This window comes from Spironucleus salmonicida, chromosome 8 (assembly GCF_000497125.1).
Source record: "Spironucleus salmonicida strain ATCC 50377 chromosome 8, whole genome shotgun sequence".
In the NCBI taxonomy this organism is placed as follows: domain Eukaryota; phylum Fornicata; order Diplomonadida; family Hexamitidae; genus Spironucleus; species Spironucleus salmonicida.
Genome location: NC_090603.1, coordinates 1,036,499 through 1,062,570, shown reverse-complemented (window position 1 = coordinate 1,062,570; position 26,072 = coordinate 1,036,499). Strand labels below are relative to the sequence as shown.

General features: G+C 29.6%; 13 protein-coding genes and 2 pseudogenes across 13 annotated transcripts; 7 read left to right on the top strand and 8 right to left on the bottom strand. All coding sequences in view use genetic code 6, as the record gives it.

Moving 5' to 3' along the window:
- Positions 1 to 1,006: 1,006 nt before the first annotated feature.
- On the top strand, positions 1,007 to 1,447 carry SS50377_28362 (uncharacterized protein; the record flags this gene model as incomplete). Its single annotated transcript, XM_067912133.1, has 1 exon — positions 1,007 to 1,447. The coding sequence occupies one exon, from the start codon at positions 1,007 to 1,009 to the stop codon at positions 1,445 to 1,447; it is 441 nt and encodes a 146-aa protein (XP_067761155.1).
- A 1,546-nt stretch (positions 1,448 to 2,993) lies between these two features.
- SS50377_28361 (uncharacterized protein) lies at positions 2,994 to 3,464 on the bottom strand (the record flags this gene model as incomplete). The annotated part of the gene is made up of 1 exon (XM_067912132.1): positions 2,994 to 3,464. One exon carries the CDS (start codon positions 3,462 to 3,464, stop codon positions 2,994 to 2,996), a length of 471 nt encoding a protein of 156 aa, XP_067761154.1.
- A 1,165-nt stretch (positions 3,465 to 4,629) lies between these two features.
- Positions 4,630 to 5,037, top strand: SS50377_28360 (uncharacterized protein; the record flags this gene model as incomplete). The annotated part of the gene is made up of 1 exon (XM_067912131.1): positions 4,630 to 5,037. The coding sequence occupies one exon, from the start codon at positions 4,630 to 4,632 to the stop codon at positions 5,035 to 5,037; it is 408 nt and encodes a 135-aa protein (XP_067761153.1).
- A 2,227-nt stretch (positions 5,038 to 7,264) lies between these two features.
- Positions 7,265 to 8,800, top strand: SS50377_28359 (FeFe-hydrogenase 4; the record flags this gene model as incomplete). Its single annotated transcript, XM_067912130.1, has 1 exon — positions 7,265 to 8,800. One exon carries the CDS (start codon positions 7,265 to 7,267, stop codon positions 8,798 to 8,800), a length of 1,536 nt encoding a protein of 511 aa, XP_067761152.1.
- Positions 8,801 to 9,360: 560 nt separating this feature from the next.
- SS50377_28358 (putative RIO kinase 2) lies at positions 9,361 to 10,707 on the bottom strand (the record flags this gene model as incomplete). Its single annotated transcript, XM_067912129.1, has 1 exon — positions 9,361 to 10,707. The coding sequence occupies one exon, from the start codon at positions 10,705 to 10,707 to the stop codon at positions 9,361 to 9,363; it is 1,347 nt and encodes a 448-aa protein (XP_067761151.1).
- A 588-nt stretch (positions 10,708 to 11,295) lies between these two features.
- Positions 11,296 to 12,693, top strand: SS50377_28357 (putative alpha giardin; the record flags this gene model as incomplete). Its single annotated transcript, XM_067912128.1, has 1 exon — positions 11,296 to 12,693. The coding sequence occupies one exon, from the start codon at positions 11,296 to 11,298 to the stop codon at positions 12,691 to 12,693; it is 1,398 nt and encodes a 465-aa protein (XP_067761150.1).
- Positions 12,694 to 12,707: 14 nt separating this feature from the next.
- SS50377_28356 (uncharacterized protein) lies at positions 12,708 to 13,205 on the bottom strand (the record flags this gene model as incomplete). Its single annotated transcript, XM_067912127.1, has 1 exon — positions 12,708 to 13,205. The coding sequence occupies one exon, from the start codon at positions 13,203 to 13,205 to the stop codon at positions 12,708 to 12,710; it is 498 nt and encodes a 165-aa protein (XP_067761149.1).
- A 754-nt stretch (positions 13,206 to 13,959) lies between these two features.
- SS50377_28355 (uncharacterized protein) lies at positions 13,960 to 14,160 on the top strand (the record flags this gene model as incomplete). Its single annotated transcript, XM_067912126.1, has 1 exon — positions 13,960 to 14,160. One exon carries the CDS (start codon positions 13,960 to 13,962, stop codon positions 14,158 to 14,160), a length of 201 nt encoding a protein of 66 aa, XP_067761148.1.
- Positions 14,161 to 14,319: 159 nt separating this feature from the next.
- On the bottom strand, positions 14,320 to 15,666 carry SS50377_28354 (Pantothenate kinase; the record flags this gene model as incomplete). Its single annotated transcript, XM_067912125.1, has 1 exon — positions 14,320 to 15,666. One exon carries the CDS (start codon positions 15,664 to 15,666, stop codon positions 14,320 to 14,322), a length of 1,347 nt encoding a protein of 448 aa, XP_067761147.1.
- Positions 15,667 to 15,775: 109 nt separating this feature from the next.
- Positions 15,776 to 17,014, bottom strand: SS50377_28353 (Cysteine-rich membrane protein 2; the record flags this gene model as incomplete). Its single annotated transcript, XM_067912124.1, has 1 exon — positions 15,776 to 17,014. One exon carries the CDS (start codon positions 17,012 to 17,014, stop codon positions 15,776 to 15,778), a length of 1,239 nt encoding a protein of 412 aa, XP_067761146.1.
- Positions 17,015 to 17,363: 349 nt separating this feature from the next.
- On the top strand, positions 17,364 to 17,681 carry SS50377_28352 (Hypothetical protein; annotated as a pseudogene).
- Positions 17,682 to 17,897: 216 nt separating this feature from the next.
- Positions 17,898 to 18,347, bottom strand: SS50377_28351 (putative splicing factor U2AF; the record flags this gene model as incomplete). Its single annotated transcript, XM_067912123.1, has 1 exon — positions 17,898 to 18,347. The coding sequence occupies one exon, from the start codon at positions 18,345 to 18,347 to the stop codon at positions 17,898 to 17,900; it is 450 nt and encodes a 149-aa protein (XP_067761145.1).
- Positions 18,348 to 18,573: 226 nt separating this feature from the next.
- Positions 18,574 to 22,221, bottom strand: SS50377_28350 (uncharacterized protein; the record flags this gene model as incomplete). Its single annotated transcript, XM_067912122.1, has 1 exon — positions 18,574 to 22,221. One exon carries the CDS (start codon positions 22,219 to 22,221, stop codon positions 18,574 to 18,576), a length of 3,648 nt encoding a protein of 1,215 aa, XP_067761144.1.
- Positions 22,222 to 24,899: 2,678 nt separating this feature from the next.
- Positions 24,900 to 25,217, top strand: SS50377_28349 (Transmembrane domain-containing protein; annotated as a pseudogene).
- A 216-nt stretch (positions 25,218 to 25,433) lies between these two features.
- SS50377_28348 (putative splicing factor U2AF) lies at positions 25,434 to 25,883 on the bottom strand (the record flags this gene model as incomplete). Its single annotated transcript, XM_067912121.1, has 1 exon — positions 25,434 to 25,883. One exon carries the CDS (start codon positions 25,881 to 25,883, stop codon positions 25,434 to 25,436), a length of 450 nt encoding a protein of 149 aa, XP_067761143.1.
- Positions 25,884 to 26,072: the final 189 nt, after the last annotated feature.

Sequence of the window (26,072 nt, the reverse complement as noted above, 5' to 3'; positions counted from 1 at the left end):
ATAATACATAATTTAATACATATTATAATTAATGAATGTTAAGCGTTTTACGAACTAAAAAGTATAAAATGATCTCGTGTAACTTTTCCATCTGCCTTTAAGCACTAGTATGGAATTAATAATATACAATACTACTTAACTATTACGCATTATTAGTAAATATAGGAGTTTCCTAAAAATACATTAGCTCATCCGCTATGCATGATCCCACGCATCCCTATCGTTACTAGATGCAATAAGTAGCATCTTCGGCTGACTTTGCTGCCCTTTGGTACAACTCATCCTAGTGAGTCGTCGTTACAAGCTAAAACTCATCTATCCCTATGCTTCGGTCTTAAGCAGCATACCGGGTGAGACTGCAAAATATCATTTTTGATAGATTATGCATCATCCGGGTATTAAAGATAGAATGTATACAGTATTCGGCATAACCTGTGCGTGTACTCTACAGGTAAGAATAGCCTTCTTAGTGTACTTTGTACCTGGGCTCATAAGTGAATATATATTATTAAGTATAGTAGTATATTATATAAGTACAATAGTATATACTAAATATCCTTACAAGCACCACTCCCAATGCATATATACTACTAAACTCCAATTAAGATATTACTATATATACTATAGTATTGTATAATCATCAAGCACTATCCCAGTACCACTCACGCCTACCGTGGTGCTGTCTATGGAACTACTTGGGGTACCGTACTAGTGGTACCCAGTTCAGTAGCAGGCAGGTACTACACATATAATATACAAGCAGTCTTCGGCATAGCCTGTGCTTGCATTACTAGTGAGAATACCCTTCCTAGTGTACCTTGTACCTAGGTTAATAAGTGAATATGTATTAGTAAGTATAGTAGTATATTATATAAGTACAATAGTATATACTAAATATCCTTACAAGCACCACTCCCAATGCATATATACTACTAAACTCCAATTAAGCTATTACTATATATACTATAGTATTGTATAATCATCAAGCACTATCCCAGTACCACTCATGCCTGCCTTGGTGCTATCTATGGAGCTACTTGGGGTACCGTACTAGTGGTACCCACTTCAGTAGCAGGCAGTTATGCCAAATCTTACGACTAAACCATTATTCACTATGCCAACAGCATCGACTCAGGCTCGTAGCACCAAAATGTGGAGGTCCTAAGCTAGCATAAAGTCAGTCCTATTCTTAATAAATTACGGTATTGCTACTACCGAGCTGGGTCCTGACCACCAGCTAGCGCCATCTCGTCACCCTGATAGTCACATTTTCGCAGGCCCTCTTCGCCCCCAAATCTCTAGATTTCGTGCAGCTCATGCAAACTTCGCCCCTAATAAATTCCCTTCAGTGTAAACTTCGCTCTCGCGCTCTCGAGATTCCATGCAGTTATGGACCAAATTTCCGCTGAAATTTCACGAATCGATCAACCTTAAATCGGTTCAATGAGAGAATTTTGCAGAATTACAAACCGTACCGCTTTGGGACATCTTGACGATGCTGTTTTCAAACTTCTGAGGATCGGTTTGCAGGGTGCTTTGCATTTACTCTTGGCGGTATCAGAAATGATGAAATAGTGCTGAACGGAGTTATGATAGGTACATTCGACATGGAGTGGATAGGATTAGCCAAATGGCGCTTGTGAATTGTCTGGGGAGCATCTTCAACGCATTTTGAAAGAATAGCATTTTAATTAAATTTAATGTATAATAAAATATGAAGTATCGATTTTTAAAGCGCTTCAGCTATCGATGGGAGGCTGCGATATTTAAGGCTTTAAAATTACTGCTCTGACAATTAAAATTATATTATATGATATATTATAAAAATAGGCATAGCTAGTGTTATTATATAGGGAAACTCAAAGTATGCATATGAAAAGATTTAGTTATATTTATATTTACTAGTATAAGTTTTGTTTACTGATTATACTATATTGGTATTTAATATATATTGCAAATATATAGCATTATTTTATATCAAAAACTCAGGTTAAAACTAATTAGTTCTAAATACTTAATATTCTTATAATTCATAGCATATTTGGGACTCAAAACCAGAATCTTATATCCTATGGAATGCATTAGCAACAATTTAGTGCATAGTGCTAGGGGTAAATTTGATACTGTGCAGGATTAGTTAAGTTAAATACATCATGAAGATCATGTCTAATACTGAGTAAACGATATTTACCTAAACTAGTATTGTAATTATTACCAACTGCATCGAAATATACTTATTAAGGAAAAAGCTTTGAAATCCATTTTGTATTTAGTTTCTGTATGCCAGCTAATTACCTACTGTGCGCCTTGCTAATATATTATATATCTGCATAGTTATAAAATACCCAAGTAGTAAAATAAGCGCTCTAGCAGCCCAACATAGCAGGATCACTCCTCTCAAATACATAGAGTCCTGTAAAACCACACGAATAATATATTTAGTAAGATCTCTTTACATCTCTTGGCGAATCTCACATCCTGAGCACTTACTGATACATCTTGCTCAAATAATTTCACTTGCTTTTATTATTGTTACTCTGATTCGCTCTGCTAACTCCTATCTAATAAAATAATAGTATATCATACACTATCATGGATGTTCCAAGCCAGAGAAAGGATATACTAGATCGTGCTAGGTCAGCTTTTGGCAATAGGCCCCTATTTTTTTCAAAACATAATTAACATGAGGTTATTAGTTAGGATCAATTAAATTGGCTAATTGGTAGCGGAGACGAAACGAAGGACAGTAACCTCCTATTGGGCTACTGATCCCTAAGAGGACCATGGTCAATCGTAACTAAACCCTTGTAATGATAATCTATCTGAAATATTCATCTTTTAAAAGTAATGTAATTTATAAAGTTCAATATTGACATACTATATAAATATTACTTATTATAAAATTTTAACATATTTTAGAAATGATAAAGTACCATTGCAAATAATAAACTATAAATATTTTAAATTGGTTTATTAAGATTCGTATGATCCTATCAATAATTAATAGCACATCCTTCCTGAAGTTGAATATAAGATGTTTTATGATTAGTTTAAATTACAATTCGATAAGTATACTATTGATCCAACAGTAAAAATATAAATTTGAATGCATGTTTCAGCTATTAAACAAAGATAGATTTGGAGATTACAAAAACAACAGTAATTATTAAAAGATATCTTACAAGTGAACTTAATTCAGCTAAGTTCTTTAGACACTTAAATACAGTTTATATAAAATCAAATTAATGTGATGAAACCATTAGTATCTTAATATATAAAAGTTTAATGCTGTAGCCTTTGAATCGATATATATTTGTTTGGAAAGATATGACTAACAGAACTAATTAAATATCATTTAATATTTTAAATTAAACTGATAGTAAAAGAGTTGCATCACAAGCAGAAGTTTAACAAGAATCAGTTTATATCTTTTGTAAGTTTTTGGTAAAGTGACATTCATTCATTTAATTTATTATTATTTTTGCTTCAATTAAATATATAGAGTACAATATACAATAAGACGAAATTCAATTTTTGATATAAAAAACAAAAAAATACTTGGACGTAACCGTCCGGATCCCAGGAGGTCTAAATTGAAATAATGATTATGGCTATTTTGGACTTATGGGTTCAGCAGGAACAGTCAAAACGTATTCAATGAATAAAATAAATTAAGCATATTAGATTAAAGTAAACTATCAAAGTATAATTCAGATGACCCTCATTTAAATAATAAAGATATAACTCATACGTTCTTCTTAAGTCCGACTATAGGTTGTGATTATACTTATTAGAAATCAAAAACCAAAGATAATAGAATTAATATACCCTTTGTTGATTCGAATGGAAGGACATCAAAATAAAAGTTATTAATGTTATGCCTAGAATTATAGAAAATGAAAACTATTAGAAATCTATCATTGATAACATAAGATTAGATACGAACTACTTTAAAAGATAAAGAAATTAAAAAATGGAGATCAAAAACTATTCTTTCAAGTTTTTAAAAACATACTTTCACAATTCGAGTGGGTAAAGCAATAGTAGTAAGAATGTTTAGTTTTATAGAAAGATTGCTTAGGTGGTGTTGTTGATTAATATATGTAGTTGTTGTATGAATAAATTGGATTGCATTATAATAAATATTATATACGAATATTAAAATAGTTTTATTATTAGATGACATGAGTGGAAGTTCATTATTTCAAATTACAACTGAATCTGATTTCTATAAACTAATTATTTAAAGAAGATATCTTGGAATTTGGGGGACCATTTCATGTTTGTATTCTATTAAGAAATTGTATGGACCTTTTAGATAGTTGTTTACAACTTTCTTGTTAATGAACGGTCTCAAGGAAGAACATATAAAAGATATCTTTAAGGATATTTGAAGTATAACAAGTTAAGAATTCGAATCGAAATAGTTTATTGAATTGTATGATAGATACATTGGCTATTTTGAAAACGACTATTCGAAGAGAGGCTAATTCAAATATAGTTTTTTATATATAATTATTTAACCAGACCCAATGATCTTTATAAACTTTGATAAGCAAGTTAAGTGAATATATGTTAATTTATCTTATATTTAAAAGCTAATGTATTCAATTTTTTTAAGTTCAAGAAATGGTAAAGATCATAAATGCAAAACTGCTTATTGAAGAAAATAAAAGAGACGATCTAACTTTCATCGAAGTAGTAATAAACAATGAACCCATAAAGATAAATAAAAAAGCTAGTACTAAATAGAAATTTGAAAGTAATAAAATATGTAGCAAAGTTGAATAAATAATATTGCTTAATAAAGATAGAGAAGTAATAGTTGTGCTACCTTAAGAACTTGAACAATAGAACTATTATCATACTCCTGATGTACTTAGCACTAAGCAAGACTATAACAAGTTTGTAATAATTAATAAGATTGAAACATGTCAATTTGGTACATACTATAAACAAATCTAATATTTATTAGATGACAAACAAGTGAAAGATATTTAAGCTATTAAGCCAGCTTCAAGAGAACTATATTTCTGATACAAAAGGATTAAAAAAAAACAATAATAAGAACCAAATAACTATGGTCGCCTTTGGGCTTCTACTTCTTAAAGATCATAACGTATCTTTTAAAGAAACCTTTTTTTAATAAACAAAAAGGGATCGATAAGCATTAGTAAAAGAACAAGAATCAAAACCAACTCACAAGGAGGCAATATCAATTCTATAAAATAAGATAGCTTAGAGTACTACGCAAAAGAGGTTATCAAGAATATTGAAGTACTTCCAAAAAGTTCTGATGTTGAACCTTCAAGTAAAATAAACTTCAGTCAAACCAATTATAATAATATGCAATTCTCTTTATTAAAGTTTGAAGAGGATAGTAATAATACTAAGTTTGGTCATTATAGTAAAATATTAATAGCAAGATATATTTCTTTAGAATTAATAGACATACTATTGTATGACATGGTTGAATAAGTTGTAGCGTTATCAAAGTATTGTTTTATGGGTAAGAAATAGGGTGACGTTAGACTGTACAACACGATGATTATTTTATATACAATTCTGTGAGAGAACTAATCAACTTCATCTAAAGTATGCAAGATTTATTTATAAGAATTAATTAATAGAGTTTTGAAAAACAATAAACGAAAAGATTTTATTAAATTAGTTGAGAATCTATTTTAGATAGTAACTAACACGTTGATATGGTGTGTAGTGTGAAAGTGTTTTTAAATCTTTTTGTTAAGTTTAAGAGTTTATCACTATTTTTCAGAACTTAATATCGATCAATTCTAGTTTTGATTTTATGGGATGGAGCTTAGTAGTGTGTAATACGTGCTAAAAATGTAAATCTTGAGAATGATATTTTTTTTAAATTCAAGTCTTTTACGGGAGCAATGCGACTGTAAAAAGATTTACTATTTAAAAAATGGTATTCGCAAGTTTATGCTTTTAATACGTATTATATACTACTTATGCTATAAATAATTGACATTAAATACCAAATTAACTGATAAATTTTATTAATATAACTAGTTCAACAACGCTTTGGTATAAAAACTATGCTTTTAGTACCTGCATATACCTTTTTATTAAGGTAATTATCACATTTATAATGATAACGTCGAAAATAGCTGAGATAATTTTAATTATAATGTTTTATATGGTCATATATAATCTGAAAATTTTTATATAAAACCGTGTTAATTTAATATAAAAATCCAGTAGTTTACTTATTCTTATTATACTATAATAAAATTTATATCTAGTGAAAAGGAAATGTATAATGCAATTTTCACATATTTGAAATACATAAGTAAAATTTAAGGAACTATAAAATTTAGTTGTAATTTTATAGTGTCAGAATAAGTAGTGAATGAGTATATCTTCTGATTTACTACTATCTAATGTTTTAAATTATTTTTAATATTTCTCATTTGTGAAGAATAAATTGATCTGTTATTGATAAATTAAATGATGCAAAATATTTATCAAAATTTGAACTAAAATTGTTAGTAATACAATTTAAATTAGACTTAATATATAAAACAAAAACAATGTAAGAAACATAAAATAAGATCATTTATTACTATAAATTTGAATTTAATCAAATTTTACTATTTAAAATTATATATTAGTACTTTGTAGAATAATAAAATATTTATATATTAAAGATATTTCAGATAATATAATATATAAAGATTATATTATAAATAAAGATAATTAAGAGAGTAATATTAAATTTATTATACTTTTTGCATATTATATTAATAAAATAAAAATAAGTAAAATTATATTACATTTAATGGTTAAAAATATTGATCTTGAAAAAATAAATATTATTATATTAATTCGTCTTGTTGTTTAATATTTATACTTTATAAAAATTTTAGAAGTATAATCTTATTATAATATAATTAAAGGAATAAAAATAAGATATTGTTTCAATAATATAATAATATAAATAATATATTGTTAACTAATAAATAAAACTAAATATAACCAGTCTTGTTATTATCTAATACAATAAATTATTATCAAATTTCATTATTGTTTAATCGTAAATTATAATTCTTTTGTATTGATAGTAATATAAGATACAAATTGAAAACCTACATTAAATTTGTATTGTATAACAATATGAAAATTCATATATAAATTTATTATTTGCAGCAATCTATTAACTTAGCAGTTTTTACTGTAAAACTAAATTTTTGCCTAGTAATAGTTATATCAAGTTTAAAGTTCATCAATTTCTAAAATGGGTTGCGGGTCTGAAATTGCACCAGTGGAAACAATCGAAAAAGAAGAGGGCTAACAGTAGGCTGAACTTAAAACAGTTAAAGTATCAAGCGTACCTGCTTAAGAAATATTCGCTTTACACACAAAAACTAGAATTCCAGTTTCTACAATAGATATTACGAATAAACCTATTGATCAGACATATTCCATTTAATTAGATTATTCTAAATGCATAGGATGTCACAACTGCGCTCGCGCATGTGATGAGTGGTAAGGTTTTCACGTAATTACGAAAGGTCCGGTCAAAATACCTCCTTATATTCAAACATACACACTTAATCGTGAATTGAATGACGAATCACACCGCGTTCGTTTAGATACTACCGACTGTGTAGGGTGTGGTAACTGCGTTTCTGCATGTCCCACAAACGCTCTTCAGCCAAGAAACTAGATTTCAGAAGTGGAATAGGCCATGAAATCAAATAAAATCCTAATCGCTGTTTTAGCTCCGGCAACCCGAGTGGGACTTGCCGAAGCATTCGGGATGGGCGTTGGTGCAACTTGCGAACGTTAACTCGTAAAAACTCTAAAAGATGTTGGCTTCAAGTATGTTTTTGATAACCTATATGGAGCTGACATAACAACTAGAGAAGATGCTGCAGAAGTACTAAAAGCAAAATAAGAAAAGAAGGGGCCTATATTCACATCATGTTGTCCGGCATGGGTGAACCTCTGTGAGCGAAAATACCCACAGCTTCTGAGCAGACTATCGACTGCAAAATCTCCCCACGGTAGTATGTGTGCTCTAATTAAAAAGCAGTTTGCAGCGCAGATTGGGAAGAAGGCAAAGGATCTTTGTGTTGTCGGCATGATGCCATGCACTGCCAAAAAAGATGAGGCCGCACGCAAAGAGCTTACAACAGATGGTGTGCCGGACTGTGATATTAGCATTACCTCTCGCGAAATTTACGAATTTTTGATAGCGCGAGATATCTAGTTTTCGAATGAAAAGGAAGAGGATCTGTAAAATGACGAAACAGCAAATATAGATGCCCCTTACACGCAAGTTTCGGGTTCATCTTATATTTACGGTAAAACTGCAGGAGTCACTGAGTCAGTGGTACGTTATGTAGCTGCTAAGACGAACAGCCAGATTGTTTTTAGTGAAATAGTACCTAAAACAATATTCTTTGACGAGAAAACCAAGCACTCTATTTTGTAGTATGATGCAGTATTATAAGGCGAATTGTTCAAGTTCGCCGTTGCCACAGGTGGTACTGCACTTCGTAGAGCTGCCGAAATGGTTATTGCAAATGAATTGGAATGTGATTCAATTGAGATGATGACCTGTTTGCATGGATGTCAGGGCGGAGGTGGATAACCGAAAAACATGAAGAAAATGGAAATTCCTACTAGGGCTACTGGACTAAATGAAGGTGATAGTAAGTTGTAGTTTACTAGTAGTTTTGATAACAAAGCTTTAGACGCTGTTTATGCAGATTTGGGAGCCAAATGCCATGAGTATTTCCACACAGAGTATAGTAGCTGGAAGTGAGGAATATTTATTCTATAAACTCATATTACGAATACACTATAATATATCGATCATGATGTAATAATTAGATTCGATTAGTAATTACAACTACTATAATAATATTAATTAGTACTATTAATATAAATAGTCCATTTATTAATAGCATATTCTATTTTATTGTTTGAATATAAAGCTACTAATTATTTAAATTTAATTAATTTCTGATAATATATTATATACTCTATTTTAGTATCTAAAGTTGACCTATATTTAATATCATTAATATACTTATTTACAATATATTTTATAATGCACACATAATCGCATTTGTTATTAAAAGCTTAATACTCTTCTAGCAATTTTATATAATAATATAAAAGTATATATTTTTATTATTTACTAATTTGATATTCATTAATCTTCTAGTACAATAAGAATAAATATATATTTAGATCTTTCCTAACTTGCTGTCATAAATAAAACAATAAAAATATCTTAGGTTCTTCTATAGTATGCATTTAAAAAAATAGAAATATGATAATAAAAATATTGAGTATAAACAAATTAAAATTCTAAATTACTCAATACTCGCCATCCCCGCCATATCTATCTCTATTTGACTTGTTCTGACCTTTCTCCATTCTTTTGGACTGATTTCGCTTTTAATTAACACGTTACATTTGTTATTTTGCAGCAGTTTTCAAATCAACTTTCCGCACTTTTAAAAGCATTTTGCTTCCCGCAATTTAATTTTAACTTTCTTCCACCTCATTTTTAACCTCTTCATCTAAGATCTGCATTTTTACCAGTCTGGCAAACTTTTCACTTGTTTAAAATGAATTTATAATTTCACATTTTTAAATGTCTGCAAAACGTGGGAACGATAGTTCCGTCTTAAAGCGTCTGTTCAAAAAGCCTTCAAATGACTCAACATCTCTGTTGAATTGGTACTCTGCATCATCATCCGTAAGTTGAATAAGTTATGGAAAATCGATTAATTTTATAGATTTGAAAATATTAATTTTAGTATTTTCATATGACTAAATTATATCTTCGTATGAATCAATCGGTAATGTACTTTAATTTTGTAAGTCAGATTAAAATTATTGACTATCTAACTATGCATTATGTTAATGGGCAATTTTATTAGCTATTGAATCGCTTTAATAGTTTTCCAACCCTTCTTCGCATTCTATTTCTTCAAATTCAAAATCTTCGCCTTCAACCTCTACTATAACGTTATATTCATTGCAATCGCCGTGAATAACACTAAACCCCATCATTTAAATCATCATTTTATAAACTCTCGCTCCCAAATAACGCGCTTGGTCAACATTCAAGCCACGTAAACGACTCATTTATACTCCTGAACATAACTCCATTACAACGCAATGGCGACACTAATCCAACATCTACACTACGTCCATTCCACGCTAAAACAGTGCTTTACCAAAGCCAAATTCGCGAACTGCGGCCAGCTGGCTCATCTTCCACCATTATATATTCTTATCGCTATAATTTCTTAATGTTCTTGCGTTTTTAAATGAATTAAGACCTAATTTATGAAGCTTTAATGCCACTTTTCGATTTTCGAAATCACTACAAATCCAAACTTCTGCTTCTTTTCCTACACCAATTTTTCGAAGAGGTAAATCGATAATTTTACGGTTTCTGAGGACTGATATAGCAAGGTAATCAAATCCTAAAAATGTAAGCTAATAACCGTCAGCAGTTCCACCCACATGTGCAATCAGGCCGCATTTACAAAGATCAGAAAGTGTATTATGGATATTTTAAATGTTTGAAATTTAATTTATCAGCGTTAGTGGTGCAAAGTCATGATTCTTCATAGCTTGTTCTATTGACTATAGGAGACGTAGATGAGTAGGTTATATCGAAGTTATATTGGATAAGTCTATATTAGGCATATTGGAAGGGATGGTGGAAAGGTATATATCAAGTTATAAAATAATATTAATAAATATAATTAGTAAGAATTTATAAAACTGATTAATGATAAATTTACATAATTTATTATGCTAATAAGATGATTATGAATGATGATTTAATATATTGTATATAAATAAAATAATTAAAATGTAACATTAGGTTCTATTTATTATTAAATATAATTATTGTATAATGCATAAAGATCAAGTGTAAGATTTTCATTGCAATAATTATTGTATAACCAAATGTGCTATTAGTAAGAGACAGCCTTGAATAATATGTAATTAATATTTTATTTTATAAATACTATTAACTATCTAATGTATTTTAATGAAAAAATAAATAATCATATTATTTTTTCTTAAAATAAAGTAAATTCGTAATACTAATTTTAAAGAACTACCCGACTCAACTTATTTATTCCCATATAAGTATATACTATATTTATGCACACTAATCTTTTTTTATAAATTTGTAACATAGTTATTCTATAACATTAATAACTAACAGCTAGTCTATTATTATATACTAATTAATATCTAAAATCTCAATCTATCAAAAATTTAATGAACTAGTTTCCAGCTATGGACTCTTTCAACCCTATGAATTTTAACTAAGATTAATTGGCATAGCCCCAAATGTTTGATATGTAAAGTTAAGATATGATGTATGTAGAATAAGCCCCCACGTCAAACAATAGCAAAGAGGAGGTTGAATAAATAAAACAAGAATTCAATGAATTTCAATTATCTTTGGTACAAATATTTACATAAACTAAGAAAAATCTTTCAAAATAAGAAGATAACCATGAGGTTTAGAAGCTTAATCTTAATAATGTAGAATAACGTGTTGAAACTATAGCTAATAGTGTTAACAGAGCTCTTTAAAAATCATAGTCTGCTGTCGTTTCTTCAAAAATTCAGGAACTAGAATCGAAGAATATGGATATGAGATCTAGAATTCAAAGAATTGAATAATTAATAATTTAAAGTAAAATTGATGCTAGTCATTTTAGCAGTATTTTAGGTGTTGAAGGTACTTAAAAAGAATAAGAGTAAGAATTCACTGAACCTTTAACCAGAGCAGATTCAGCATCAACAAGAATGGCTAGGCTTTCCAAATATACTACTGAATTTAAAAAATACATAGACACCAAAAATACCGAATAAGTAATCGAATTCTTTATTAATTAAAGTTAAGAAACAAAAAATATAGTTAAAGACGAGTATGAAACTGTACTTAAAACTTCTGTGGCATTAGAATTAAAAATTGCATTTCCTAAATTCCACAAGCTTTTTAGTAAAATGTTTTATGATACCGACACTTTATTCGCATAAAATATTTAGTAGTCACTCACAAATAATGCTTAACTTCTTCTTGTATCAATTATTCTAATGACAGATGAAAATTAACCATATGTAGAGAAATGTTATGAAACTTTATTTAACGAGGATCTTCGTCTATAAATTGAATAAGCAATTTAAAATCAACCTTTCTAGTATTTAATTCGTTAATGGATTCATTGTGAAAATGATGATGACTAAGAAGTAGACAAGCTCATCCAAGAGATTTACGGATTTAACGATTAAACAGCATCTGTATTTTTTGATTTATTATCAAGAATTTCAACAGAAACATACACTCTTGTTTGTGATTAATTTGAGAATCAATATTACATGGCTTTACCCTAATTTATCAAGCAAAATTTCAATAGATAGAACCAAAACTATCTTCTACTTGCCCACTACTCCGTTTTAGACATCAAACAAGGTGTTTGCTATGCATTATCCCAAGAAGATGTACAATCTGATACTATCGAATTTTTGGTAGCCAGCTTCTACAGTACTGTGAATGGTATGGAATTTATTTAATTATTCAGCGAATTTGGAGATTTCAGAGCACATATTTCTAATGTTCTCGCTCATGATATGGTTGATGTAATCTGTTCTATTTTGCAGATATGAGCATGTTAATTTATTCACTCATTAAGTATTTTGAAAGTATTCTCAATATAATCAAATTTTGCATTGTTAGTTGCCCTGCGCCAAGCTCCATAAGAGTTCATTACCTATTATTTACTCCCTGCAACATATTATTTCATCTATTCGTTATTTTCATTTTTAACTCCTCCAGATAGAATCTTTAATAAAGCTGGTCCGTCAAAATCATTATAATTTTACTGTCTTTACGTCTGCTTTTAAACTTTATCACTTCCTGTTTAATATGTATTTAAATCTAATTTTCCTATTAAAAATTTTGATGGAGTTGAAGAATGAGATGACATAACTGGGCGTGAAATTCGTTCTCTGATTTATGTAAATTTTATTCTTTATTAGCTACGAAAGTTAGGTTGGGGAGGTGTAATATAAGGGGCCTTAGGAAGAAAAGCAGGAAATAAAGCTTAAACATGAATTAACTCCAATGCGTTTTATTGTGTTCGAGATTGATGGTATTTAATATTAGTAATAAACGTCATTTTGTAAAGGGTGGAGTCATTATATTGATATGATATTAATTAAATTTTAGGACTGAATTTATATATGCGCTTTGTTTTACAATTTTACAATCTATAATTTATCGTCATTATTGTGACTTCATCAGAGTATGATATATGCCCCTAAATATCATAATCATCAATTAAACAATGAAAATATAACAAGATAACTAATATTATTATTTGAATCCTTATTATACCAACTTTATAAATTTACTTGTTGTAGGTTTTATTATTGTTATCTCATTTAATATAATGTCATAAATAATTTATTTCCATTTTGTTTTTTAGTTTTACTTAATTCCTTCAAATAACTAGATTATACTTAGTTTTGTTTAGCCTTATTATTTTTTTAACTTGTATTTAATACATCTTCTTGTATATGGAATAATTATAATTAAATGATTTATTAACTAATGTAAGCATAGTACTATAGTGAATTAAGAAACTCACTGAGTATAAAATAAATATATTACATTTTTAATACTATTATCATGCATATTATCTCAAGTTACTGTATATTTGCATTCAAAAATTCTAAGTATATTGTTATTTTAATTAAAGAGATACATAAATTAAAATCACCATCTATCTACAAAACTCAACAATCATTCCAAAATCTTGAATAAAATACATTGGTATTTATTTAATGTAAGTATAGAAAAAAACCTTACGTTTCTTACAACCTGACTATAATTCTCTTACATACGTATATTTTAAAATCCCTTTACTTAAAATGGGTAGTGGTATTACTAAAAAGATATAGAGTGTTATAACGTCAACAGAGCTTAAAGCTTTCGCTGAAAAGATGTATAAGGATAAGGTACCATAAGAAGTTTATGAAGAAATTGTAGCAGAAGCTAAAGATGGACTTACCATGGCAGAATTTAAAAAGATTTGCACCTCTGCAATCGCCAAAGTTTAAGCAGCAAAGTGACATTACTGTTATCATTATTATGGTGTATTGTTTATATGTATATTTGATATAATTATTAGCTTCATTTATTTCTAAATAATATAAAGAAAACGAACCACTTTCCGAGTTAAATACAATTTTTTGATTAAATCATTAGTATAGATGTTTTAAGTATATGTTTCAATCACTCTCCTATAGACTCTCTAATTCATAATTAATAATCTCTACTTTCATTTCAGTTTATTAACTAATAATATTTACCATTTTAACAACGTCATCACTGTCATCAATAACATATTCTTATTAATTACCAAATAAAGCTCCTAAGCAACATAAAACTGCTCCATGCTAAACAAAAATTGCATTATTTCCACTATACACATTAAATGCCCATGCCAAATTCTGCATAGCAAGTTTTTGATCTAAAAATCCACCTACAAAAAATGTGCTCTTACAAGCTTCTATAACAGCATGTTTAGCAGAAATATGCCCAATATTTATAGATATCATGCGAAGCAATGAGGCTTGGTAATCAACTGAGCACTTAATTTCCTGAATAAGTTAATCTTAAGAATCAGAATTGTTCTCAGTAGAAAAAGTATCTATTTACTTTCCGAAACAAGCTGCAAGCAAGTTTGAATTTAAATTTGTTGAAACATAATTACCCCCATAAATATCCCCGACGGTTAGGTCTACATTATTTGGGATTGCCTGACTAATTTGTTCTTAAAAATTTTCGTAAGTAGTATTCGGATATAAGAGCTATGAAATGCCTAGAAATGCACCACCTCCAAGTGGGTATTGAGCAATTATCTCATAACTTTCTAGCGATAATTTATATACTGTGAATTAACTTCCGATATCCACACACAGTGCTGGAAATGTTATTTGCTGCAAGAAACTTACTCGTTAATCTTAATTTTAAGCAGAAATCCATTAGGTTTATCGTTAATTTTCCAAGATTGCCTAATCTGGTAAAATACTATGATAAAATTACTCTGAAAGCTTTAAAGAGCAATTAAATTTCAATCCGTTACGCAAACAGTCATGAATAGAATAGTTTTAAAATTACTCAAACTTTGTTTTTAAAATTACTTTTTGTGCGAAATAAACAGCTTATTCCCCAGTGCATCGCATAACTTTATCATTTTAGAGGGGGAAATTATGAAAATTTAGGAAGTGTAGAAAATTATCAAAATCTTTCGATGCAAATTATAGAAAAATGAAGCTCCCTTATATTGAGGAAGATTAGTATCCTAGATTATTCTAAACAAATTTTGTGAATTATTTATTTATAGAAAAAGTAATATTTTAAGGGATAAAAATTACCAACTTAATAAGTATTGTGCCAAAATCAAATGCGATAAGTGGACATTATTCTAGCTAAAGTTTTGTCAGCCTATTATAAAGTTAACGTTATGCTGCTTTTAAATGTGTTTATGCTGACTAATAAGGTGTATATTTCAATTGTGTATATAATAATGATCGCAGAAAGCAGAATGCGTTTAATATAATATTTCTTATCATTCTAATAAACTTTTTAATATAATAATATATAATAATTATACTAGGTAATAATAATATGTAAAACTTCAGAATTAATATTTCTCATTATCATTTATATGGTGTAATTTCCTCATTATTCTTACAACTATACTCCAATTAACCTCTATCCTTCTTTTTCATGATTTATTTTATTGTATAAGTACCGCCACAGCAAAATACATAGTAACCCTGAAAGCAATACAATACTAACTCCAAACAAAATTTACCAAAGTAAAACTTCATAGTAGCAAACTCCAAAACTACAGCCCTAGTTAGTCCTAAATTTTCCACTTCCTGTGCATTTCTTTCCTCCACACAAACATGTTCTTCCCATCTCACCAACTAAAAACCCTTTCTAGCACTTTGCACACCTATCTCCCTCATACCATACACATTCTACACATCCAGAAATACTAAAACATTCACCTTGCTTATAACACTTTAACTAGTCTAAGCTTAGTTAATAACTATCTTCACATTAATGACAAATTCTAGGTTCTGCTTAACTACAAACTTTACAATTAGCTACTCCAAAAGGCCAAATTTAGCAAGAGTTTTATATCTGACATGAATGTAAATGCTTAACACAAGAGAAACCTAACTAGCATGGAGTTCCAGTGCTCCGTTCGCATTCACATGTTGCTTTTAATGGAGAAATTGTTAAACCATTGGAACATTTATTGCATAAATTTGTGGAGATAGGATCACATGCAATACAGTTTGAAATATGTTAACAAGGAGTCAATGGTAAGCAAAATTAATTATTTAAGTAGAAAGACTCTGAACATTTTGCACAATTATAACTATCGGCTAAATCACATTACGTACACTATTATACCTTATCTAGACAATACTTAACTGGTAAACATTTTTTTAATGAAAATGAACAAATTTCTTAATCTAAGCAATTTTGACCAAAGCAGCTGCATTTATTTTCTATAACTTACAACTAATTTCTACATTTACTGCATTTTTTAATGTTAGATTCATCGCATTTAATGCAATTTTCTACCTCTTTGCACCCTTCCAAACTTATACATTTTTCTCCAGTTTCACTAACAAAAAAACCAGTAACACACTCTCCACATTTTGAAAAGTTTGTAAAATCGCATATTTTGCACCCTAAAATACCATAGCATATATTAAAATCAATGCAAATTCTTTCTATCTTAGCACAATTCTATCCAAAACTGCATGCTTTTGAAGAACCTTTTGTGCATTCGCAAAAAGAATTTTCTGCATTTGGAAGAAGGAAATTATCACATTTGGTGCAGAGTAGAGGATTTTAAGGATTGCAAAGAGCACATCCTGGAATTGAAGAGCAAGTCATATGGAGTGTATTGTAGATTGAGCGATGGAAGGTGGATTAATTTATCATACTAATGGTATAATATTTATTAGATTCTTGTAATTATATAGAAAAGATAATAGTTTAAAGCGTACTTGCAAAATATTATCAGATTGGGTGTTTAGTAAATGAATAAGGTTATCGGATATAAAATAGATAATAATTATATTTAAGTAAGTAAAGAATATATGTTCATGCAATGATTTGTAATTTCTGATATTTTTTAGATTCTACTAATATTGAATTAATATATCTTAAAAATGAAATAAATATATTGAAACCTAAATATAATAACAATTATATTTTGTTGCAGTTAAAATATTAACTTAAAATGATTAAGTTCGCGCTGGCGTCCTTCGCGATAACCATCGTGTCCACCCTGGTCGTGGCAATCGTATTCGATAATGCTGCGTATCTTCCGTCAATTTCGGAGGCTGGTGCTAACATGGGTTACCCAATATATTCAATCGGGGGAACAATCTCTGCCTGCTTGCTATTTCTCGGGATATCCCAGTTTGCCCTCCAAACCACGTCATCTAGCTCGTATTTATAGTGTCTTACTATAATAACTACGGCCATAATGTGTACAGCCTTTATTTACCAGTGTATCGTAAAAATAGACCTCGCCGCATCTTCGTGTCCGCATAGAGCCGATACTATAATGTTATTGCCTACTTTATAATAAGAATTTATCATTACATATACTATATATTCATTCGATTAAATTAGAAATTCGTCACTATTGAATTATATTGAACTAATCAGCCTATGTAATTTAAATTTATGAGATTAAATTAGCTATAAATCTATAATGTATACACTAAATAATTCCTAATAACTATTTTGTAATACTATCATTATACCTTCAATCCAATATATCTTTTCGACTAAAAAACTTCTCATGCACCTTCTGACAAAAGTATCCATCACAGTTTCTTACATTGCAGAATATAGGTTTTAGTACTTTGTGTGGAAGAAATCTAGCCACAATATCTTTTCCTGAAAATGCTTTGGGAAGACTAAGTACAAATGCATTTGCTGCAATAATTGATTCAAATAGTAAATATACAGTACCATATAAATGGTTATTATTCACAGCGACAGTAAAATCTACAATATGGGAGTTTTCACTAGCAAATCTTACTATCTCTTTGACAGACTGTAAAAGTAACTATTCGTTCAATTCTATACTCTTTGTCAGTGGGCATAAATTAGGAATCACCACTAAATTTGAAGATTCTTATGCTATGTGATGTCGTGAACATGCATTATCATATTTGCAGCAACCAATTGTGGCAAAGAATTCACATGTCATTCTTCTCAATAGTCGATTAAATATAATATTAAATAGTGTTGCCTCTATTTAAAATATTTATAATCATGTGTCACTTCGATTCCCAAAATAGTGTATTATCATCGGTCCAGTCTAATGCATCTTTGTTTCGTCCTATATTTTATAATATAAATTAATATAAGGGGTGTGAAAATAGATGTTCAAAAATTCTTAAAATACGTAACTAAAATATAAAAATTAGAAGTCATCACTCTTCCTCGTTAAAAACGTGGACACCAAGGCTTCCATTAATATCTTAAAGATATTTCTCGCTTCTTACATATTCGAGTCTCTCTTTGAGATCAGCACCGCCAACTTTAGAAATCTTGTCTTAAAGAAGTTAAATTTCATTTCTCTGGGCTTAAATAAGTCTTTATTTATACCATGGTGAATTAATAACATTAGCTCTCTTGAATTCAGCAAGGAACTCTGGAGAATCTACAGTCAAATTGTTATATGTTCCGCCGTTCTAAACAATTTAGAGAAGAGTTTGGAGAGGAGGAATAAGTTGTTCGAATGAACCATCTTTATAATAGTCGGAGACTTATCCACAAATATTTTCCCAGATAAACATGACACCGTCAGCAAACTCATCAATAGATTGAAGTTCAGGTCTTAAGTGTTCTTCAGTGAAAATGCCGCCAACATGATCAAATATACGGGAGAAATAAGTTCTTACGAAAGATTGGGTTATTCTATAACCGAGAATTGAAGCAGGTACCTTTTGACCCTTGTGTTCAAAATCTTTAACCTTCTCAAGGAAACCTCCAGCTATCAGGTTATCAATATTTAATTCACTACTAGTCATTCTAGAAACAATATCAGGGATGATTAATGTAATATCATGATCAATCTTTAATTTTCTACCGATATTTCCAGCAGCAGTACTGAGAACTGGATCAGTAGATAACATAAGAGAAAGAGCAAAATAATTTATGTCAAGTGCAGGAAGAAGATTATTGAAAGGACCTTTAGTAAGGGCTCCCTCAAGTGAGCCAGAGCCAGTAGTTGATGGAGACTTACCAGACATTGACGTCATAACATCTAAAATGAGAAGTGGGATTGGTTGATAATGAACTGGGTTATATACTGAGAGTGGGCGTATCTTTGAGTTTTTAGGATCAACGGTATTAAGTCTTCTTCCAGGAACGTAAACATCAACAGGTAGAGGCACAGGTGCAGAAAATGGAATATTTCTGGCGAGTCTATTACGAATTTCTATCATATACTTATCAAGTTGAACGTCTCTGTATAAAAGTTCGTCTCTGGTTTATAAATATCTAACATTAGCTGTTCTCGTACCTTTAGCAGGGTCAGTAATTCTAAACTCGCTAGAAATAACGCAATTATCAAATTCTCCAAACTTCTCAGATGACGAGAAGTCCTTGATAAAGTTTTGCATGCTGGTAGAATACTTTTCAAGAGTCATAACATCCTGTGCAATCTCTTAAACCTATTCTCTAGGAATTGGCTCAAAATTACTGATGAATGTTCTTCCTTAGGTTTCGGAAAGATCATTTTCACACTTTTTATCAACACCTGGGTGCACTGCATCGTCTGGTCTTTAGAAATACCTATACTCGCAGTTAGAGGTAAGCTTGTATGAACGATCAGTACAAAACTAGCCAGAATGTGTGAGATTGTTTAGCTATTCTCCTGGAATAGTAAGAGATACCGCAATATCATCATTATTTTGGAAACGTACACCTGGGAAGAAATCTTATCTGAGTCTAAATTTACGCCAGTTACCATTCTCCATACCTACACGAAGATAGTTAGATTAAATTTCAACCCCCTAACATTTAAGAGCATATCCTTCAGAACCATTAACAACATCAATAGAGAAGTGTGCTCTCCAAGATTTAGAATCTTCATAATCTCCCCATGAAGGTCTATACATTGACTTGAGTACGAAAATAAATGCTATTATATCTTAGTCAAATGATGAAAGCCATTTATTGTAATCTTCGGTGTACTTTTCCTATATGGTAAGTAACTATATAACTGAACCTATAGTACGTTCCGCTGCTAATATATGCCTAGACATTCCACTCTTAGATTTATACTAGTCTTAGAATTCTGGGCGGAAACGTTAGTTGAAGTTACCAGTAAGGACTTTTTCTGCACCATCCATCATATCTTTGAAATTCTTGCAAAAGAATGGACCCGATGTGACTGCATCCATTATAGATTTACTTAACTCTGATTTTCCTGATCCTGAAACAGATGAAGGTTTGTATAAAAATTTGGTGGTGGGTAGTGTACCAACAATCATCCACTACTTTGTGACTGGGTGACGTTAAAGCTGCATTTAATAACCATTTGGTAAAACATATACAGTCTCTGAACTGATCTTCATAGTTAATGTCTCATTGGTATCAGGATGCTTATATGTAACATTTCTATCAGAAAGTTCGATATTAACATATTCTGGGAGATAAATAACATTTTTAAAACTCTTATCAATCAAATATCCTTTCTATTGATCATAAGTAGCCTTTCCACCAAGAAGCTCCTTCATCTCAGCAAAAGTGTGTGTCAGTGTGCGCTCAGATTACTCTTTTGTTTTCTTGGCAGTGAAATCGCTCACACTTTCGACATGTTGTGCATTATTATACAAGCCTACTCTTGAGTCAGAGCTTCTAAAGCTTCTACCCCAGCTATAAGCAGGGCACGTATAACAGCCGCCGGCATGCTCTTCTTGGCTGAAACCTCTAATATTACAAGCAAAACTGATCATAGTCTTTATTTCTTTCTTACTATATCCAAAATAGGTATCAGCAAGGATAGATACAACTACACCATCAGTCTGGCTTCTATATGTAAGCTTGAACGGCTTTCCACCATTGTAAAGCTCATTTTCATCCTTCCAGCACATTCCATCGCGTTTCTAGCGTTCAGTGGCCTAATCGAAATGAGGTAAGCCACATTCTTTTTTCTTTGTACTAACAAGATGGGGAGCAAGAATAATAATAGCAGAAACACCTGAGTGCAATTCTGGCTAGGTAGTTAATAAGTCATTTACAGTAGGATTTCCTCTGTTAGAAAAGATCTATTCCACAAAACCTAAATTAGCAACAAAGGCGGCAGGAGCAAAATATCTAACGTCCATGTGTTTCTGGGTATATGCCTTAGACTAAGATCCAATACCTGGAATGACTGGTGGACAACAATAAACAGACGTCCAGCAATGAGTACGATCTGACTCTGGTAGAGAAGCGGTGAATGGTAGTTCAAGAGACTTTTTAGGAGGGTTAAGAGCACTTTTAAGCATAAACTCTACAGTGTGTTTGGGAACAGCAAGTTTGTCAAAGGGGATAGATGTGGATGATTCTCCTACGTGGAACGTTCCAACAGTGGAACGCTTGTCCGACTTTGGGTTGGAAAGAAGGCCTTAGGGGATTCTGATATTAAGATTACCATCAGCAGAATAATATTAGGAATCATGAGGTGTCGAAAGTTCAAAAGCAACTCCAGCACGATCAATTGAGAACGTCTCTCCACCTGCAGGTAGCTTAAGAGAAGCCTTTGGGAATTCCTTAGTGAGGAAGCTGGTGATTCGTTCATCAACAGGGGCCATTCTCTCAGGGGAGGCTTTTAGCTGTTGGATAAGATCCTATGCAATTTATGCAACAGAAACTTCAATTCGCTATTTTGATCCTCCAGGAGTCATAATAACAGATTCGCCTGAAATTATTGGCTTCTAACCAAGTGTCAAAAGTTTGAGATTGATGTACTCGTGAATAAGATCTTTATTCTAAGAAAGGTCTCCCTTAACTAAGCCCAACTTAGCCTCAAGGATATGGTGAGCCTGCTTTTAACTATAGTGGTTAAAGAGTGATTCAGATAGCTCCATTTTTATGAAAAGTATAGATTTGATTTATTGTATACACACATTATTATATACTGTATATCTTGCTACTATATTGTGGTTTATCACTTAACAAATATCAAATCATATTCTGCTATACTTACGTCAAAGAATTTATAATCAATATATTTATTTTAATAGTTTATTAAATTAATCAATAACTGAACCTAAAAACAATTGTATATACATAATAAAAAATATACAACATTATATTAGACTATACAATGAAGAACCAGTATTGTATATATTTTATTCTGTATTATCATGCATCTAGTTTTAAATTTATCTTTAATGGTTCTTGCTTCGTTTTTCAAGTGGTTCATAAATTTTGAGATAATAATCAGATACAATATTCATAGAAACTCTGATATCTTACAAATAGTAATTTAAATCTGGTTAGCACTCAAAAGTAAAAAATAATAGTATTCTACTATAATACATCTTTAAAATGTAAAATATTATCAAGTAATATAACAATAAAATAGGGATAAATAATATAGAACCTTTATACTCAACAGTAAATCATCTATTAATATATTAAAAGCATAATTGGTAAATCGTTGGTTTAGACTACAACTTTATAATAATCGGCTACATATTATTTTTTTGTTGATTTCTAATTAAAAATATTACATTATAATAAATCTGAAACATACGAACTGAAATAGAATACATGTCTATAATACTTTTACTATAAATTGATAAAATAAACTTTGTAGATTTCTTTAAATTTAATGGAAATAAGCATTTAATCTAAAATAATATCATCTTTAGCAAAACTTTATGTATTAATTGATGGTGCATTTAATTTATTATAAAATTCTATAGTATATATAATTTTTTAAATAATGAGTATAGATCCTAATAAATATTGCATGTAAGTATACTCAATAAATTTTATAAACTAGCATTTACATACTATAGTCAATTAAATCAAGTATTTAGATATATAGTGTGATTATATTTTCTCTAGAATATTTGTTAATTTCAGTATCATCGAAATATGAGCAGATAATTACATTTAAATTAATGTTCAAAAACTATCTCTATTTTAGGCGGACATAAATTTAAAATTAATTAAGATCTCTTACTAATACAATATTACAGAATAGAAAAATAAACTATGAAATGAAGAGATAATTATAATTATTTTCTAAAGATACAATTTTAAACAGTGATAAAATTTCATTTTATATTTAATTTTAAACAAAAGTATAATATATAATAATAGTTTAAAATAAACATGACTAGTTTATTAGTATTGAAAATTCAGTTGTGTTAAATGATGAAATTATACATACATATAAGAAACTAGTTAACTCAATCTAGTCTTCAGTTTGGTATGAATTCCTTTATACCACCTTATCAAAATACATTATGTTATGCTACTTTTAAAATTTTATATCTATATATTATATCGCAAAAAGTTAATTGCAATTATACAATAATATAATTTTTATGGTAAATGCTGTAATTTAATATAAAAGTTAATGATGATAAATAAAAATACATCTTCCATCAATCCATTCGACTATAATTTGATTATACTCTTCATATTACGAAAATATTTATAAATAGTATTTTAGTCTAAACATATTAATTTAAGTTTAATATACACTATACATAGAAATAATCACTATAATGGTTGTTTTTTCGTGCAATTAGTGAAGGATCGTAATTACAGTAATTATAAAACTTCTATTTACCTTAAATTCCTTTATTTACTCGTTAAAATATTTAAAGAAAATTTGTAATATTAAACACAATTTTTTAATTTTTCCCATTAACTTAAATATTCCTCATTTAGTTTAAATATGTTTTGATATTTAATGTTACTACCAGTTTTAATTTAGATATTGAAACAAGAACATTTTTATTAAAACTATAAAAATATCTGGTAATTGGCACTGGATTATAAATCTTAAATTTACTTATAATGGTTTATAACGAAATAAAAGTGCCTAAACTACTCACTTTCAAAAGTTTAATTAGTGATCATACAGTAATAATAAACATATTTCTAATTTTAATACAAGTAATCATTCCATCTAAAATACAAAAGAAAATAGGTTAACGCATACGTATCAAAACAAAAACTTGGTAGTAGGGATTCTATTGCAGTTTATTTCCGCATATGCTTGGAAAATAATTAATAATTCTTGGAACATACAGAAGATATGCTACTATTCTATTCACAATAAAAGACATAAAAATCAATTTATATTTAACAAAAATAAAATTAACTAATTAATTATAAAACGTTAGATTTTTTTATGGTAAGAGTTTCTAATACAAAATATAGTTGCTTAATTTAGCTATATCTAAAACTGTATCTCTAAAATTTTATCAATAAACTATGTAATTATAAATATATGCAATAATACAGTTTCATACTTTCTGTTATGATTTTTCGCTTCCATTATTATTACTATGATACCAATTCAATATCTATGATTTTAATTAATAATCTAACACGTGTAAAAATTATGTTATATATAAACCGACTATAATTATAAGTGTGTATTACACCAGATAATAGATAATCTAAATATTAATAATATTAAATATCCGCGTAAGTTCAAGCGGCTATCAACTAAACTAACATTTTTTTAATTTACATTTTTGATATAACATAATATGTATTTATCCTTTTTTGCCCTAAAATGATTAAGTTCGCGCTGGCGTCCTTCGCGATAACTATCGTGTCCACCCTGGTCGTGGCAATCGTATTCGATAATGCTGCGTATCTTCCGTCAATTTCGGAGGCTGGTGCTAACATGGGTTACCCAATATATTCAATCGGGGGAACAATCTCTGCCTGCTTGCTATTTCTCGGGATATCCCAGTTTGCCCTCCAAACCACGTCATCTAGCTCGTATTTATAGTGTCTTACTATAATAACTACGGCCATAATGTGTACAGCCTTTATTTACCAGTGTATCGTAAAAATAGACCTCGCCGCATCTTCGTGTCCGCATAGAGCCGATACTATAATGTTATTGCCTACTTTATAATAAGAATTTATCATTACATATACTATATATTCATTCGATTAAATTAGAAATTCGTCACTATTGAATTATATTGAACTAATCAGCCTATGTAATTTAAATTTATGAGATTAAATTAGCTATAAATCTATAATGTATACACTAAATAATTCCTAATAACTATTTTGTAATACTATCATTATACCTTCAATCCAATATATCTTTTCGACTAAAAAACTTCTCATGCACCTTCTGACAAAAGTATCCATCACAGTTTCTTACATTGCAGAATATAGGTTTTAGTACTTTGTGTGGAAGAAATCTAGCCACAATATCTTTTCCTGAAAATGCTTTGGGAAGACTAAGTACAAATGCATTTGCTGCAATAATTGATTCAAATAGTAAATATACAGTACCATATAAATGGTTATTATTCACAGCGACAGTAAAATCTACAATATGGGAGTTTTCACTAGCAAATCTTACTATCTCTTTGACAGACTGTAAAAGTAACTATTCGTTCAATTCTATACTCTTTGTCAGTGGGCATAAATTAGGAATCACCACTAAATTTGAAGATTCTTATGCTATGTGATGTCGTGAACATGCATTATCATATTTGCAGCAACCAATTGTGGCAAAGAATTCACATGTCATTCTTCTCAATAGTCGATTAAATATAATATTAAATAGTGTTGCCTCTATTTAAAATATTTATAATCATGTGTCACTTCGATTCCCAAAATAGTGTATTATCATCGGTCCAGTCTAATGCATCTTTGTTTCGTCCTATATTTTATAATATAAATTAATATAAGGGGTGTGAAAATAGATGTTCAAAAATTC